Genomic DNA, 16,080 nt, shown 5'->3' with positions numbered 1-16,080 from the left:
TACAATATTGGCATTTTTGCTTTTTTGTTCCCACACTCTGCTAGGGTTTCAGAGTCGCCGCTTCTGCTTCTTCGTCTTCTCCTTCTAGTTGTTCTTCGTGTTCTTGTTGACTCGGATTGATCACTCACTCGCTGTCTCACCGAGTCTACTCATCAACTCGGGGTAAGTTGAACTTGTAATTGTTCTTTTATATGATATTTACTGGCACTTTGTGTTTTCTGATTGCAGTTTCGTGCTCCGATCTGATTATTTGATCCACGATTTGTTATTGTTTTATGCTTAGTTTGTTCATTTTTGATCTTAGAATTAGTGATTTATTGCTTCTTTTTGCTGAATGTTTTATGTGTGATCAGTTCGAGTTATGCTTAAGGAAATGAAGGAATCAATTCGTTTAAAAATCTGATTTTTTCTAGGAATTAGGCTAATTCTTACTCAGTGTGTCTAGCTTTGATTGATGACTATGTTTTGCATAGTATACTGCAATTGCTTATTTCGCTCCCGCTAAGTTGGGAATCGTTTTCAGAATGGATAACAAGAAGAAACGATAGACCTTAGATTGAAGTTTTGTCAATAGAGCTGATTATTGATTTGATAAGTTAATCAGGTATCTATGACTTTTTTGCGTTCCATCTATAAACTGTAGCTTTGTAAGAATTCTGAAAAACTTTGTGGTATTTGGTGGATTATTTTCTTCCCACTATTGATGTTATTTATCCCCACTTGCTCTCTCTCTCTCTCTCCACTCCTCTTAAAAACTCCGTTCCTTTGAGTAATTCTGATAGATGTGTGTGATTGACTCTTGTATTAATTGTATGATTTGAACTGCTAATTGAGTTGTAGTATGGATGATTTTTGTTGATTGTTTCAAGTTTTATTTTTTTAGCCGTACATGCCTTTCCCCACCAAATGGTGGTTTATAAGGTGTATTTACAGAGTTCTATGATGTTCAGTTCTACTTGGTTAGTGCATATGTGGGTTACAGTTTGGTTTGGCTTGTGTAGATCTGAGAGTGGGGTAATATGGTAAGATATGTAGAGCTTTGATACTATTAATGATTTTAATTAGTTTCTTAATTTCAGATTTAAATGGCGATGGAAGTCACCCAATTTCTTTTAAATGCACAAGCAGTGGATGGAAATGTACGCAAGCATGCAGAAGAAAACCTTAGACAATTTCAAGAGCAAAATCTTCCAAGTTTCTTGCTCTCTCTTGCTGGAGAATTGGCTAATGATGATAAGCCTGTTGAGAGTCGTAAATTAGCGGGTTTGATCCTCAAAAATGCCTTGGATGCGAAAGAACAGCACAGGAAGTTTGAGCTTGGGCAGAAATGGATATCTTTGGACCCATCTGTGAAGGCCCAGATCAAAGCTTGCTTGTTAAAGACCCTATCTTCTCCTGCCCATGATGCTCGGTCAACTGCATCTCAAGTTGTTGCCAAGGTTGCAGGTATTGAGTTGCCACTTAAACAATGGCCAGAACTGATAGAAGCCCTATTGTCAAATAATAATCAGCTTCCAGCTCATACCAGACAGGCAACTCTTGAAACTCTTGGGTACATATGCGAAGAAGTCTCCCCGGATGTCATAGAGCAAGATCAAGTCAATAAAATACTTACAGCTGTAGTTCAGGGCATGAACTCTTCTGAGAGTAGCAATGATGTCAGGCTTGCTGCCACAAGGGCCCTTTATAATGCTTTGGGTTTTGCTCAGGCAAATTTCTCCAATGATATGGAGCGTGACTACATAGTAAGAGTTGTATGTGAGGCTACTCTTTCCCCTGAAGTGAAGATTCGACAGGCAGCCTATGAGTGTTTGGTTTCTATATCTTCGACCTACTATGAAAAGTTGGCTCCTTACATCCAAGATATTTTTAGCATTACTGCAAAGGCTGTGAAGGAAGACGAGGAAGCTGTTGCACTTCAAGCCATTGAGTTCTGGAGTTCAATCTGTGATGAGGAGATTGATATTTTGGAAGAATATGGGGGTGATTTTACTGGGGATTCTGTCATTCCCTGCTTTTATTTTATTAAGCAAGCACTTCCTGCTCTCATCCCTTTGTTGTTGGAGACACTTCTTAAGCAGGAAGAGGATCAAGATCAAGATGAAGGGGCCTGGAATATTGCGATGGCTGGAGGCACTTGCTTGGGCTTGGTAGCGCGGACAGTTGGAGACGATATTGTGCCACTTGTAATGCCATTTATTGAGGAGAATATTACAAAACCAGATTGGAGGCAGAGGGAGGCAGCCACCTATGCCTTTGGTTCCATTCTGGAAGGGCCATCACCTGACAAGCTCATGCCTCTTGTTAATGTCGGTCTGAATTTTATGCTAAATGCTCTGCTGAAAGATCCAAATAACCATGTGAAAGACACTACAGCATGGACGCTTGGAAGAATATTTGAATTTCTCCATGGGTCAACTTTGGAGACACCCATAATTACCCAAGCGAATTGCCAACAGATTATCACAGTTCTTCTTCAGAGCATGAAAGACGTCCCAAATGTTGCTGAGAAAGCATGTGGCGCTCTATATTTCCTGGCTCAGGGTTTTGAGGATGCAGGACCTTCATCCTCCCCACTGACTCCCTTTTTCCAGGATATCATCCAGGCTCTTCTTGATGTGACTCACCGAGAAGATGCTGGAGAATCCCGCCTCCGAACTGCAGCCTACGAGACTCTGAACGAAGTTGTAAGATGTTCCACTGATGAGACTGCTCCAATGGTGATGCAATTAGTTCCTGTCATTATGATGGAACTCCACCAGACTCTTGAGGCACAAAAGCTTTCATCTGACGAGAGAGACAAGCAGAATGAATTACAAGGCCTTCTTTGTGGTTGTTTGCAGGTCATCATCCAGAAGCTAGGGTCCTCTGAACCAACAAAATATGTCTTCATGCAGTATGCTGACCAGATGATGGGTCTGTTCTTGAGAGTATTTGCTTGTAAAAGTGCCACGGCTCATGAGGAGGCTATGCTTGCCATTGGAGCTCTTGCCTATTCAACAGGCTCTGATTTTGCAAAGTACATGCCTGAATTTTATAAATATTTGGAAATGGGTCTTCAAAACTTTGAGGACTACCAGGTTTGTGCCATCACAGTTGGTGTGGTGGGGGATGTATGCAGAGCATTGGAGAATAAAATATTGCCTTATTGTGATGGGATAATGACCCAGCTTCTCAAGGATTTGTCCAGCAACCAGTTGCACCGATCTGTGAAGCCTCCCATATTTTCATGCTTTGGTGACCTAGCTTTGGCAATTGGGGAGAATTTTGAGAAGTATTTGATGTATGCTATGCCCATGCTTCAGAGTGCGGCTGAGCTATCAGCCCATACATCAGGTGCTGATGATGATATGATAGAGTACACAAATACTTTGAGAAATGGAATTTTGGAGGCATACTCTGGTATCTTTCAAGGATTTAAGGGCTCCGCAAAGACCCAGTTATTGATGCCTCATGCACCTCATGTTCTCCAGTTCTTGGATAGTTTATACATGGGGAAGGACATGTAAGCTCTTCTAGAACCTATACCTTTGGTTTATTATTGTTTTGTTCTTTCTTTTTAATCATTAATTTCTAGTATTAATGTTTGATCTTTTTATTTGCTTTTATAGGGATGATGTGGTGATGAAGACTGCCATTGGGGTCCTTGGAGATCTAGCTGATACACTGGGTAGTAATGCTGGTCCGTTAATTCAACAATCTCTGTCAAGCAGAGACTTTCTAAATGAATGTCTGTTGTCAGATGATCTATTGATTAAGGAATCTGCCGAATGGGCCAAGTTGGCCATCAGTCGGGCAATTTCTTTTTGAGGCCAGTGCTACCTACTATGTTCTTGTTCTTGCATGCATTTGGGTGTCTTGAGTTGGGGTCAGGGATTGCATATCATGAGTCAGGTCATCACCATTTTTGGGCTGATATATTTGCGTCGTCGGCGGTCAGTATATCAAATCAGCAGCAGGGAGTCAGTTTTTTTTTTTTTAAATTATTTTTTGATTTTATCATCGCATTGCATTGGAGGAAATCGGTGGTGATGACCCCTGTGTCTTCTGCTATCTTGGCAGAAAGAGATGAACTTATAGAAGAAAAGAAACTGGTTCAATGGTGTTGGAGGAATGAGATAGATAATACCCCATCATGCCCTACCGATATGCTATCTTCTGTGGGCTGGCGATACCTGTTTCATTTGTTTGAAGTTGATGGTGGTAAAGGTTTGGTTCAGGAGTCGGGGCCCATCAGCAGCCGCTGTAAAGTCGGCATTTTTCTCCCCATATCTTTGGCCTTCTTTTTCCTTCACCAGAATTTGGTGGTCTATAAGTATTGCATTGTTACATGTCAATTGTCATAGAGTTGGGTCTCTTTGCCTTTTGTAGTCATTCTGTATACTTGCTCGTTATGGGCATTCATGCATATCATTAGTCATGTTTCATCTTTGTTGTACTCACAGAAATTTTCATTTTCTCAGTCAAATGTTCAATCTCATGCATATTTGTTTAATCTTCTGCTGCCTTAGTATGGTTGGGCTTTGTATAGCTTTGTGTTTCTGTTTAGGTTGGTTGTGGGGTTGCTCTCATGCAGTCGTCAAGTCCAGGCCTTTTTATTGCCTTGATCTTGTCAAACATAGGGTTTATTAAATCGTCTATGAAATCAATCTTTTCTTTTACATATATTAATGAATGCCTACTTAACCATTCCTGCCCTGATTGGCTGACTTGCCAAGTGCTTTATCTCCCTGTTTTGTGTGCTCAGAAATAAGACACCCCAAAGGCATTGGCGAAGACTTACATGTAACATTGCATAAATAATCAAACACGTGGAATTAAAGGGTGTGAAATATGGTAAATTTGTATGAGGCCAAAATAAAATTGTAAATTTGAAGCTGCATTGTGAGCATGTTTGGGAGTGTTTCTGGCATTGCTAAAAGCCCTTACCAGCATTTGACATGAATAAAAAATGCGCTTGTTATACGTGAATTTTCTAAGCTGTTCAGAGTTGTCCACTTAGGTAGCATAGCTCTATATCAAATTTTACCAACATGGAATGAGAGTGGAAAAAATAGGAGTTACTTTTATTCCATTCCAATCTTTACCTATATTTAGGAAGTAGGAAGCAAAAAGTAAGTGAGGCTTAACTCCAAAATTAGTAATCAATTTTTTGTTTTTTAGCAATCACACTCCTTTAGTCCTTTAGGAGCCTTTTGGAGAGTTAGTATTGATTTCGTATCCATCAAATGTCATAGCTTCATATCAAAATTACTCTCAAACTTTTTTAATAACTCCAAAATATCTATTAAGAAAATAAAACTTTTTAACAATCCTAAAACTTCTTAGTAATCAAACAAGTTTTGATTAATGATCATTAATAAACATAGGTTTGGATATCAGCTTCATTTCCATTCTGATTCTATATGATCAGTAAACAACTTAATGTGAATGGTTCCTCTTCACCCCATTTTATTCTCTCCAATTCATTTTCTCAAATTCCCCAAATTAATAAACGTACTATTTTAGGGTTTGAGTTCCAATCCCTCATCATAGATAATGTTAAAAATATAGCGTTAACAGTATTGTCCGACGCTTATTATTAAAAATCGAGTAATTTTTCAGTGGAATTATAATTACTAATTGATCTATATTATAACACATGTTTATTTATTAAAACAATATTTTAAAAGTATAAACCCATCATCTATCCATTACAGTACATAAACTAGTAATTACACTAGCTAAATTTTTATCATTAGAAGTCCAACAGAGAAATCAAGAGGGCCAAATAATAAAAGCCCAATCGGAGAAATGCGATAATATTGTAGACTTGTAGTCTCTCTCTCTCTCTCCTCTGGTCCCTCTGTGGCTGTGGGCTGTGGAGTACATCCACCCGAGTTCACACCGTTAAGCGCATTCCGCCACTCACTCACTCACTCACTCGCTCACTCCGTCAGTTCTGCAAAACAACCGCACACACACACACCAGAGGATCTCCGACAATGGCGATCGCATCTCCATCCGCTCCAACTTTCTCAGCCTCCTTTTGCCGCACTCGCACCGAGTCACCATCGCCCTTCACTCGCTTCCCTTCCATTTCTGCTCGCACTCACCGAGCCAAACCTCACCCCCTACCTCTCCGACTCACCCTCTCAGCTCGGCTAAACTCATCCAGCCCTTCCGGTGCCGGCGGCTCCGTCTCGCCGGACAACGGCGACCTCCAGTACGAGCTCTTCCATGGCTTCTCGCCGCAACGCCGGAGGAGAGGATCGCCGGTGTTCGTCACGCTACCTGTGGACTCCGTGGGCCAGCTGGGCCAGGTCCGGAGGCCCAAGGCTATGATGCAGTCGTTCAAGGCGCTCGTCGCTGCCGGAGTGGAAGGCGTGGTCGTGGAGGTGTGGTGGGGCCTGGTGGAGAGGGAACAGCCTAGGGTTTACAATTGGCAAGGCTACTTGGATATCGTCGAGCTGGCTCGACGGTGCGGATTGAAGGTTCGAGTCGTCTTGGCGTTTCATCAGTGTGGCATTGAGCCCGGTGACCCTCATTGGTTAGTTTTATCCAATAAATCTTTGGTTTTTATTTTTTTTATTTTTTTAAGTTCTAATAACATTAATTGCTTTCCATTAATTCAGTTTTTGATTCTGATGAAGTGACCAATTGTTGTTTGTGGGATGTTTTTGTTTTGATTCTGTTGTTGAAAGAATTCCTATTGTTTCTTTATGGAGTTATTTAGCATGTTGTTGGGAATTATATGTAGAAGTCTTTGAATGCCAGTCTTGTAGGTAGTGGAGCATGTGTGCTCATCCGAAGCAGGTGATGCTTTTAATGGATGTTTACTTTGCCATTTTACTTTTCCATTGGTTTCATGGACGTAATTTATTAAATCTCATCTTTCTCTATTGCTTTCATATGAGTCTTGTTTTTGTTACATTGTTGCTAGAGACGTATGGGACAGTGTAATAATTTTATGCCCTCTTGTGTTCTTGAGGCTTGACAGTTTTTGTTTGTTCATGGTAAAAAAACTTGAAATATGTAAATGGACTAGTCCTTCAGATTCTGTTGTACAGTTCCATTGTCATACTGATGGATATGAAATGCATGGTTTGTCACCCTACAAGGATTCATTGATTTCAAACAATTCTAGAGTGGGAATCTTTTGTCTAGATACCGTGTCTTCTACATAATAAACAGAAAGACACTTACATAAGCTTATAATTCAGTGATTTGAACCAAGTCTATACGTTATTTGAAGATCCTAGCATTAACTTGCAGGTTCGTATATATAATTCCCAACTACACGCTACATAACTTCATAAAGAAACGCTACAAGTTTTCTTGTTCAAGAATAGAAAGACAAAGAAACCAGTTACAATATCTCATAATCCAATCCAAGTTAAGAAAAAGCAAGACATAATAGAATCAAAACAAAAACTTCCACAAACAACAATTGGTCACTTCATTAGCATCAAAAAAAGAATTAATGGAAACCGGTTAATATTATTCAACCTAAAAGAATCAAACATTTATCAAATAACTCTAAAATAAGGGTCCTTGGCTCAATGCCACACTGATGAAAAGCCAAGATGAGTTGAACCTTGAATCCGAACCTATTAGCCAGTAGCCTTGCTGATTGTCGATTGTAAACCCTAGGCTGATCCCTCTCCACGAGGCCCCACCACTCTTCCCTGACCAAACTTTCCACTCTGGCAGTGACGGGGCCTTAAATGACTACTTCATAGGCTGGGCCTTCGGACATGGCCCAGTTGACTCACGGAGTCACGTGTCACAGTGATGAACACCGATGATCCTCTTCTCCGGTTTTGATCAATCTCCAAAGTGAGGAATTTGTTTAAAGCTTGAGTGGTACTATTTTAGATAACTTCATCGATCTTGATATTGTAGTGGGTGCCAAGTTAATGATTTCAAACTTGTCAGCCAATTTCCCGTTTATTATTTTTGGCTGTAAACTTTTCATGAATGTTATTTGTTAGCTTGTTTAAAGCTTGAGTGGTACTATTTTAGATAATTTCATCGACCTTGATATTGTAGTGGGTGCCAAGTTAATGATTTGAAACTTGCCAGCCGATTTCCCATTTATTATTTTTGGCTGTAAACTTTTCATGAATGATATCTTATAGCTTGTTTAAAACCTCTGGAGGCTGAAACTTGCCCTGCAATGTCTTGAGGCTGAACCTTGTCCTTTGTGCATTTCAGGATTCCTCTTCCTCTGTGGGTACTTGATGAGATTGATAAAGATCCAGATTTAGCATATTCTGACAGATTTGGAAGAAGAAATATGGAATACATTTCTCTTGGGTGTGATATCCTTCCTGTTTTACGGGGGCGTTCACCACTTCAAGCATATGCAGATTTTATGAGGAACTTCAGAGACACTTTGAGACCTTTTCTTGGTGTTGTCATAACAGTAAGATAACATAGTTGAGCACATTAAGGTTTTGGTCATAGTGGTATTATCCTCAATGTATAAATTAAGTGTTTCTTTCTTGCAGGGAATTCAAGTTGGGATGGGTCCTGCTGGTGAATTAAGATATCCTTCTTGCCCTACCCAAAGGCTGGCATGGGTTTGGCGATCTCGTGAGCTTGGAGAGTTTCAGTGCTATGATAAGGTAGGAAGTAAGGTTAAACTTCATTCACTAGCTAATAGTTGAATATGTACCTCTGCTTGAATGAGGTTGCACTCGTGACCTGACCATTTTTGCTACATTTTTTTTGGGGCAAATTACACAAAAGTACCTCAACTAACCACCCTATATCACTTGAGTACCCCAATTAAAAAAAGTTGCTCGTAGGTACCTCAATTACTGATTTTGCACACCTAGGTACCTCCGTCAACTTTTCCGTCAGGCCTGCCGTTAATTGCCTACGTGACACACTAGAAACATGCCACGTGGACAAAAAAATAAAAAAAAATTTAAAAAATTTAAAAAATGAACTAATTATTTAAAAAAACTCAAAAAAATTTAAAACTCAAAAACTAAAAACAAAAAAACAAAAAAAACAAAAAAAAATGGAATTGCAGGGGCTAGCTCCCCGCCTCCCACCCCTCCCAGCCATCCCCCCCTCCGACCCCAGCTACCCTGCTGCCGATCCACCCACCGCGCCGCCGACCCACTCGACCACTCACCCCCTCTCTCCTCTCTCTGCCTCACTCTCTCTCCTCGCCCCTCACTTTCTCTCTCGGCCTCGCTCTCTCTCTCTCTCTCTCTCTCTCCCCGACCGAGCCACCCACCCCCTTTTTCTCCCCTCCCATCTCCTCTCTCTCTACCTCACTCTTTCTCTTTCTCTCTCTCCCCGAAACCCCAGCCCCGACCCGCCCGCCCTGAGCTCCACCTTCGTTCAGATTTATAAGAGAGAGAGAGAGAGAGAAACAGAGGGAGAGGGAATGACAGAAAGAGAGAGATGAAGCTGGTGGCCGAAGAGGGGAGGGAGGTGGGTAGGTCACTGCGGGAGGCAAAGGGAGGAGGGGGTGGGTCACTAGGCTCGGGCTGGGCTTAGGCTAGGGTTTCGGGGAGAGAGAGAGAAAGAGAGAGTTAGAGAGAGAGAGGAGAGAGGCGTGGAAAGAGATGGGGTGGGTTGGCGGCGTGGTGGCTGGGGTCGGCGGCAAGGTGGCTGGGGTGGTTGGGTGGGTCTCGGAGGGAGGGGTGGGAGGCGGAGGGAGGCTGGGAGCTAGCCCCTGCAACTCCCCTGCAACTCCTTTTTTTAGTTTTTTTTTTTTTTTAGTTTTTGATTTTTTAATTTTTTTTAGTTTTTTTTAATAATTAGTTCATTTTTTTAAATTTTTTTAAATTTTTTGTCCACGTGGCATGTTTCTAGTGTGCCACGTAGGCAATTAACAGCAGGCCTGACGGAAAAGTTGACGGAGGTACCTAAGTGTGCAAAATCAGTAATTGAGGTACCTACGAGCAACTTTTTTTAATTGGGGTACTCAAGTGATATAGGGTGGTTAGTTGAGGTACTTTTGTGTAATTTGCCCTTTTTTTTGTTATCCTTTTATTATAATAGTAGTCCTCGTATTAATTTCATAATGTTTTTAATTCCCTTGCCAGTATATGCTTGCATCTCTCAATGCATGTGCAAGAGAGATTGGGATGCCTGAATGGGGAAATGGGGGTCCTATTGGTGCTGGCAATTTGATGCAGAATCTTGAACAGACACAGTTTTTCAGAAGTGATGACGGATCTTGGAACACACCATACGGTAAATTTTTTCTTGAATGGTACTCTGGGATGCTTATTCGGCATGGAGAAAGGATATGCAGGGAAGCTGAGGCCATTTTCCGGGGTACAGAAGCTAATACATCAGCAAAAGTCGCTGGGGTCCACTGGCATTATGGCACTCAGTCTCATCCATCGGAGTTAACAGCTGGATATTACAATACTTCAACAAGAGATGGATACTTACCAATAGCTCGCATGCTTGCTAGGTATGGATTTACTTTGTGCTGCTCATGTTTTGAATTGCAAGATCTGGAAGAGAAGCAAATGAATCCTGTCAGTAGCCCGGAAGGCTTTCTCAGACAGCTGCTCTCGGTTGCTAGGGTGTGTGATATACCCCTAGAAGGTGAAAATTCTGCAGTCAATTTGGGCAATGAATCGTTTGAACAGGTGGTAAAGATGTCAAAGTTTTACTCGGATGGTCTTGAAAAGCCTTCCTTCTCATTCAACTTTGTGAGGCTGGACAAGAACATGTTTGAATATCATAACTGGGTCCGTTTTACTCGTTTTGTGAGGCAAATGTCCGATGCCAATATTTTTCGAGCCAAGCTAGATGTTGAGGCAATGTCTGATATGCGTCGATCTCCCACTTCCATTTCAGATGTTGCAAAATTTGGAATGGCTTCTGCATATTGTTAGGAATTGGTTCGTTCCCACTTACACAATTCATAAGAAATGTCATATTCTCACACCCCCTTTTGATGTGGATGCGTACATAAAAACAATTACCTCTGATCGATATTGTTAGATGTGTAGTAATGCCTCATTTTTCCTGTCGATGATTCTCATAAGCATTGTTCTTCTGGAGAGGGTTATTACATTGCATTGTAAATTTGTAATACACTGCCTTCCTCGTATTTTTAGAGTGGTTGGCTTATCATCAACTGTAGCTGTAATCCAAGAAGAAAAAAGAAAAAAATATTAAATCTTTCCTCTTGGTTGTTCTTAAAGCTGATACTTGTGATATTTGTTACCTTTAATACTGGGTTGCCATGCTAAGATTTTTTGCTAGCTGGATGCCATGTCTTGAATAAGTGGAACCATTGAGAAATATTTACCAGGGTGCTTTTTTTGATAGGTCCACACCAGTAAGTTATTAAGCTAATTATGATCCAACACCTCTTTTAGAGCCAAAATGATGCTACCTATGGCCCTGATTGAAATGAAATGATATTTGCTTTAAAGTTAAAGATTTCATATGACATTCGAGTAATGGTTTGTAAGTTTCTCTGTCCCCCCAAAGGATAGAAGCTAATTGCATTTTTATTCACATTTCTGCATGTCATTTTCGAATATTCTGTAATGCATATAATCCAAAAGTCCATTGGTTACCAAATAAATTCAAATATGAAAAGAGTAAGGGAACAAAATCCCAAATCTTAAAATTTTGATCTGATTAATGTAATAGTGTTTTATTTGTTTATATTTCAGTTCGCTTGAAATTTTATTTATTTCATATTGTCTATTGTGTGGATTTGCATGCCATACCAATAGATCCAAAGGTTCATAAATCTAAACACTAAGAAAACAAACCCATCAAATTCAAGGATTAGAAAGTGATATACTTATTGTTGGTATCGTCTTCAACGTCATCAACTTTTCCGTTGCAACATGAATTCATGATGATGTGACTGGTATCATCAAAATTGACTACCACATTCGTCCTTCGAATACAACAAATACAATGGATTTTAAAGTCATGAGGTCCACTGTCCTTTCTTATCAGGTCGTTTAGGACACCTGTTCGTCGTTTGATGAACAAGAAAATATTGTCAGCCTATATTTAGCTCAGAAGCATCATGCAAATTGCACTGTGGTGACCCATTTTGTAGGTGAATGTGACTCATCCTAATTGCAATATTGAAAGAGAGCTATGAAACGTTACTCTCCAATTGCATACATCACCAAACAGAGAGAACCAACCCACTGAAGTGTGCTGCCGACAGAGAACAGGGACTGAAGCTCTCAGCACAGAATGGTGATTAGTGTTTGTGAGGGAAGAGATGAGGGTTGTGTGGTCAACTTTAAAGGGGTTTCTTTGATATGACTACCAATATATTCAAATATCATTCTTTGATACCAAACAAAATGAAGTGGGATGCATGCATGTGTTTTAGATCCATTTCTCTAGCTGCAGGCCCCCTATCCTTGGGACCTTGAGAAACCGAGTCTCTCCATTACCATACAATATGAGTTGTGACACTAGAAAAAGATAAGTTACATGGAGAAGGATGTAGAGAGGTTGCTTTGATAAAGTAAGCATGCAAGATGAATAGTACATGTTGTGATCAGCTGCATATCTAGAGTTTGACCATATATCTGAATGGCCTTATATATATCCCCGAATTGAAAATAGGACAATCCAAAGAAGGGCACACGATAGATGTTAGGGATCATTAGTGCGGATCCGGATCCTTTGTTGAGATTTTCTCTGTTTGTTTTTGCTCGACTTTTAATTTTAATCATATATTATTAATCCGATAGTGTATAAATAGGAAAGTGATCAATTCATAATACTTTTTGAGTGCGTTGGAGGTCACATCTATATATTTATAACCCTTAAATTTGTAATATATAGCTATGATCGAAACAAGTAAAAACAAGCACAATAAAGAACCCATTTACCATTAGTGCTTCCAAGCCTCACACAAGTAAACCATTAGTGCTTCCAAGCCTCACATAGTGATCAATCAGTCCTCTTTGAACTCACCCTGTGGTACAACATTGTAATCATTTGGTCCACTCAGACAATGACTAATTCAATGTGCATAAACTGTAAGCTATTGACTAATTCAATGTACATTACCTGTAAGCTATTGATTCATTAATTCTGGTGTTTAAAAGGGTTTTATATATTATAAGTGGTCCTGCCAAAGGTGCACTTAATCTAACCCTTCAAATGCTTTGACAATGACTTCATTTGTTGGCAACTCAGTTTATGAATATGAAATTGTGTTTGAAGGCGAAAAGCACCAGTCACTAATTTAGTAGTAATTGAATATTGTGCCAGTGGCTCATGCTGTTGATAAAGACTTCCCTCGACTAAATAATGAATTAGGCCAACCTCAGTTAAAGAGGAACTTCCAAGTTCAAATCCATATTCCCAAATATTGCAATTTGATGAAAATGAAACTAAGTTTTTTGCAACCAAAGTGGTACCTCTCCCCTCATTATGTAGCCTACAAGTGCTCTGCTTCATCAAAAAAAACTTTAAAAACAAAATGAAGGTGATTGAAACTAACAATGGCCTGATACTTTGAATGGTCGAATAGATATGAAGAGCTTTGCTTTGGATAGTTGTACATGCATGCATGTGTGACTCTTAGATATTAATATATGTATGTGTGAGTGACTCTCAATCGTTAATGTATGTGCATGATTGCATGAACATGCTAATGATTGTCATTTGCATTCACCTACCTACATATTAAAAGATAGTTCGTGTCTTGAGATACGTGACACATCCAACAATCCACAAGAAGAAATATAGAGGTTGAGCCATGCAAGCGTCACTCTTGTTTCTATCCATAAATTGTTGTGGTATCTTAAAAGTTCAGGCCATAATTACAGAAGTTAATGTGGTTGACTTTGCAAAGGTTTGCTAATGGGTACGAAATTTTGTTTACCACTATTCAAAGCTTTTGAGCAATTAAGTTGCACCATGAACAGTTGTCATGGTTCTATCCCCATATAAAAAGCATACAACCCCCCACCCCCATAAAATCTCAACGTGCCTTCTGAAGACACCACCAGTACATCCACCATGGCTCCTAAAATCAAAACCTTTCTTGTCATTTTCTCACTCTTTATTGGCATTTCTTCAGGTGAGCATGTTATCTATTAATGTGTTACCAATTAAGTTTGCAATGTAATTGATTCATAAAGCTTAAGTAGTATATACATCTGTTTCCTGCAGGCAGAGTCATAGGCTTCAGGAATGGTGCAAATCCTGCAAACCCATTAAGCGAGGTAATTACATTTTGAAAAATCCTATGTTTTGCTTAGCTTGATATACAGTGTTGAGCCATTCTCTGACTTCTTAAACTTTTGGGGTCTAGCGAATGTCTAGCATGCTTATCCAAATTAAGCCTACTTTATATTATGGGATATGATGCTCAGCGGGGCAAACCATTATGCAAGTAGCTAGAAGTTACAGGGTGTTGTTAAGATGCTTACTGAGTTATATGGTGTTCATCATTTTTTTTTATGGATTTTGTTTGTTAGTGTGATACACATTGTTGATTCATTCTTTGACAACTTAAGCTTTTGGGGGTTTAATGGTTTTCTAACCTGTTTACCCTATGTACGAATTAAGCCTACATTATATATGATGCTTTATGTGGGCAAACTAATGAAATAGAGGGTGTATTAATTAAGATGCTTATTGAGTTATATAATGTTCATAATTTTTTTTTTGGGGTTTTCTGCTAATTAATTTGTATTGTGTTTGTATTAAAGGTGATTGTTGGAATGAAGATGAGAGAGCTCATAGCAGTTGATGCTTTGTTGGACTATGATAAGCCAATGCCAAATCCTAGGCATGAAAAAGGGAGGCCTGGTGGTGGTGGTAGATAGAGTAGCAATACAAGCTACTCTATCTATAAGAAGAGGAAAAGGTGGGGTTGTCAGATCATTAACTATATTCTCAGTATCTGGTTTTTATTAATTCTCCTCACTATGTCATAATTCATAAATAAAAGGTGGAAATATTTTAGAAGGAAATGCATAATTTCCTAAATGGATGGATGAGTAACACAGATCATATGTTGATCTGCTAACAATATGGGGTATTGCTAGTGATAGCATTCACTGGGGTCAACATGAATAGGAGGGTTGAAATGAGCAAAATGGCTAATTGGTGTATTATCGTTATTGTTGTTATAATAATAATAAGTATTACTATTATTATTAAGATTATCCTGTTCCAAAGATGTTTGACCTATATTTTCATATGCTCTTGACAAGTTCTGCAATATTACATCATGCCTGCGATTAATTGAATATGACTTGCTGCAATATACCAAAAAAATCATTGCTAAGATGCCAACCTGTATGAAAGAATAATTTACTGAGCTATTAGTGGATAGTTTCTGCTGCAGCACTTATGTAAAATTACTATCAGGTGATATGGCCTGTACTACTTGTTCAATGATAAGTTCTCCTAACACATTCAGTAAACATGAAAAGTTTTTATCACTTGTAGGGTTATCAAAACCCAATATATCCTTATTAACAAAAAACCCAATATATCCTCAAATTTAAACACCTCAGGATTCAGTTAGAAAAATAGCCATAGCTAAGATCTAAGGTTAAGAAATATAGATAAAAAAAGCAGGAAAGTTGTATATATGATTGACAGCTTTAAATTGAAATGTTGATGAGCTGCTGATATAATTATAAGAGGCTAATATGAAAGGTGGTAACAGTAAAGCAAGAATCATCTTGCCAGCCACAGATTTCAGGGTTAAGGCACTGTGGATATACAATAATTAGGCAATAGCAGAAAATGTGTGCTAGGATGGCACTAAAGCCTAGTAATAATGGGACTAAAGTCTTCTTCTACGGAGCTGGCAAGTTCTGTAAGTCAACTCTTGAGAAAGTTCTGGGGATAAAATGATTTGATAATGACCTCCATACATATGCATAACAGACATCTATAAACATAATGAAGTAAGAGGGGTGACATTTCCAACGCGTTATTTGGGGAATCCCATGCCAAAAAACCATTATTTGATAGAGAAACAACAAACAACCTAGCAGTAAAAGAAATTTGACAAAAATAGAAACAGGGTTTGTGAAGTGACAGAGCAATACAGCATGTGATGGAGACAGCATTTCACAGACCTCTACAACAATGGCTAAG

At 39.3% G+C, this 16,080-nt stretch overlaps 3 protein-coding genes across 3 annotated transcripts; all 3 read left to right on the top strand.

The window, feature by feature from the left end:
• Positions 1–4,482, top strand: LOC147274308 (importin subunit beta-1-like). The gene is made up of 3 exons (XM_086227410.1): positions 1–162; positions 1,080–3,505; positions 3,612–4,482. Exons 2-3 carry the CDS (start codon positions 1,086–1,088, stop codon positions 3,808–3,810), a joined length of 2,619 nt encoding a protein of 872 aa, XP_086083536.1. The 5' UTR covers positions 1–162; positions 1,080–1,085; the 3' UTR covers positions 3,811–4,482.
• A 1,341-nt stretch (positions 4,483–5,823) lies between these two features.
• Positions 5,824–11,148, top strand: LOC147274307 (beta-amylase 1, chloroplastic-like). The gene is made up of 4 exons (XM_086256938.1): positions 5,824–6,529; positions 8,197–8,407; positions 8,493–8,609; positions 10,050–11,148. The coding sequence occupies exons 1-4, from the start codon at positions 5,985–5,987 to the stop codon at positions 10,854–10,856; spliced, it is 1,680 nt and encodes a 559-aa protein (XP_086113064.1). The 5' UTR covers positions 5,824–5,984; the 3' UTR covers positions 10,857–11,148.
• A 2,809-nt stretch (positions 11,149–13,957) lies between these two features.
• On the top strand, positions 13,958–15,079 carry LOC147274306 (uncharacterized). The gene is made up of 3 exons (XM_086228477.1): positions 13,958–14,041; positions 14,134–14,186; positions 14,676–15,079. The coding sequence occupies exons 1-3, from the start codon at positions 13,981–13,983 to the stop codon at positions 14,790–14,792; spliced, it is 231 nt and encodes a 76-aa protein (XP_086084603.1). The 5' UTR covers positions 13,958–13,980; the 3' UTR covers positions 14,793–15,079.
• Positions 15,080–16,080: the final 1,001 nt, after the last annotated feature.

Source organism: Dryas octopetala, chromosome 9 (genome assembly GCF_963921425.1).
Source record: "Dryas octopetala chromosome 9, drDryOcto1.1, whole genome shotgun sequence".
In the NCBI taxonomy this organism is placed as follows: domain Eukaryota; kingdom Viridiplantae; phylum Streptophyta; class Magnoliopsida; order Rosales; family Rosaceae; genus Dryas; species Dryas octopetala.
This window is presented reverse-complemented; position numbering and strand designations above follow the sequence as displayed.

Bases quoted from the DNA above. Each gene is read 5' to 3' on its own strand.
- LOC147274307 (XM_086256938.1), top strand. From the start codon at position 5,985: ATGGCGATCGCATCTCCATCCGCTCCAACTTTCTCAGCCTCCTTTTGC. The intron at 6,530-8,196 runs GTTAGTTTTATC...TGTGCATTTCAG, and splicing joins GAGCCCGGTGACCCTCATTG to GATTCCTCTTCCTCTGTGGG. The intron at 8,408-8,492 runs GTAAGATAACAT...TCTTTCTTGCAG, and splicing joins TTCTTGGTGTTGTCATAACA to GGAATTCAAGTTGGGATGGG.
- LOC147274306 (XM_086228477.1), top strand. From the start codon at position 13,981: ATGGCTCCTAAAATCAAAACCTTTCTTGTCATTTTCTCACTCTTTATT. The intron at 14,042-14,133 runs GTGAGCATGTTA...TGTTTCCTGCAG, and splicing joins CTTTATTGGCATTTCTTCAG to GCAGAGTCATAGGCTTCAGG. The intron at 14,187-14,675 runs GTAATTACATTT...TTTGTATTAAAG, and splicing joins CTGCAAACCCATTAAGCGAG to GTGATTGTTGGAATGAAGAT.
- LOC147274308 (XM_086227410.1), top strand. From the start codon at position 1,086: ATGGCGATGGAAGTCACCCAATTTCTTTTAAATGCACAAGCAGTGGAT. The intron at 3,506-3,611 runs GTAAGCTCTTCT...TTGCTTTTATAG, and splicing joins TTATACATGGGGAAGGACAT to GGATGATGTGGTGATGAAGA.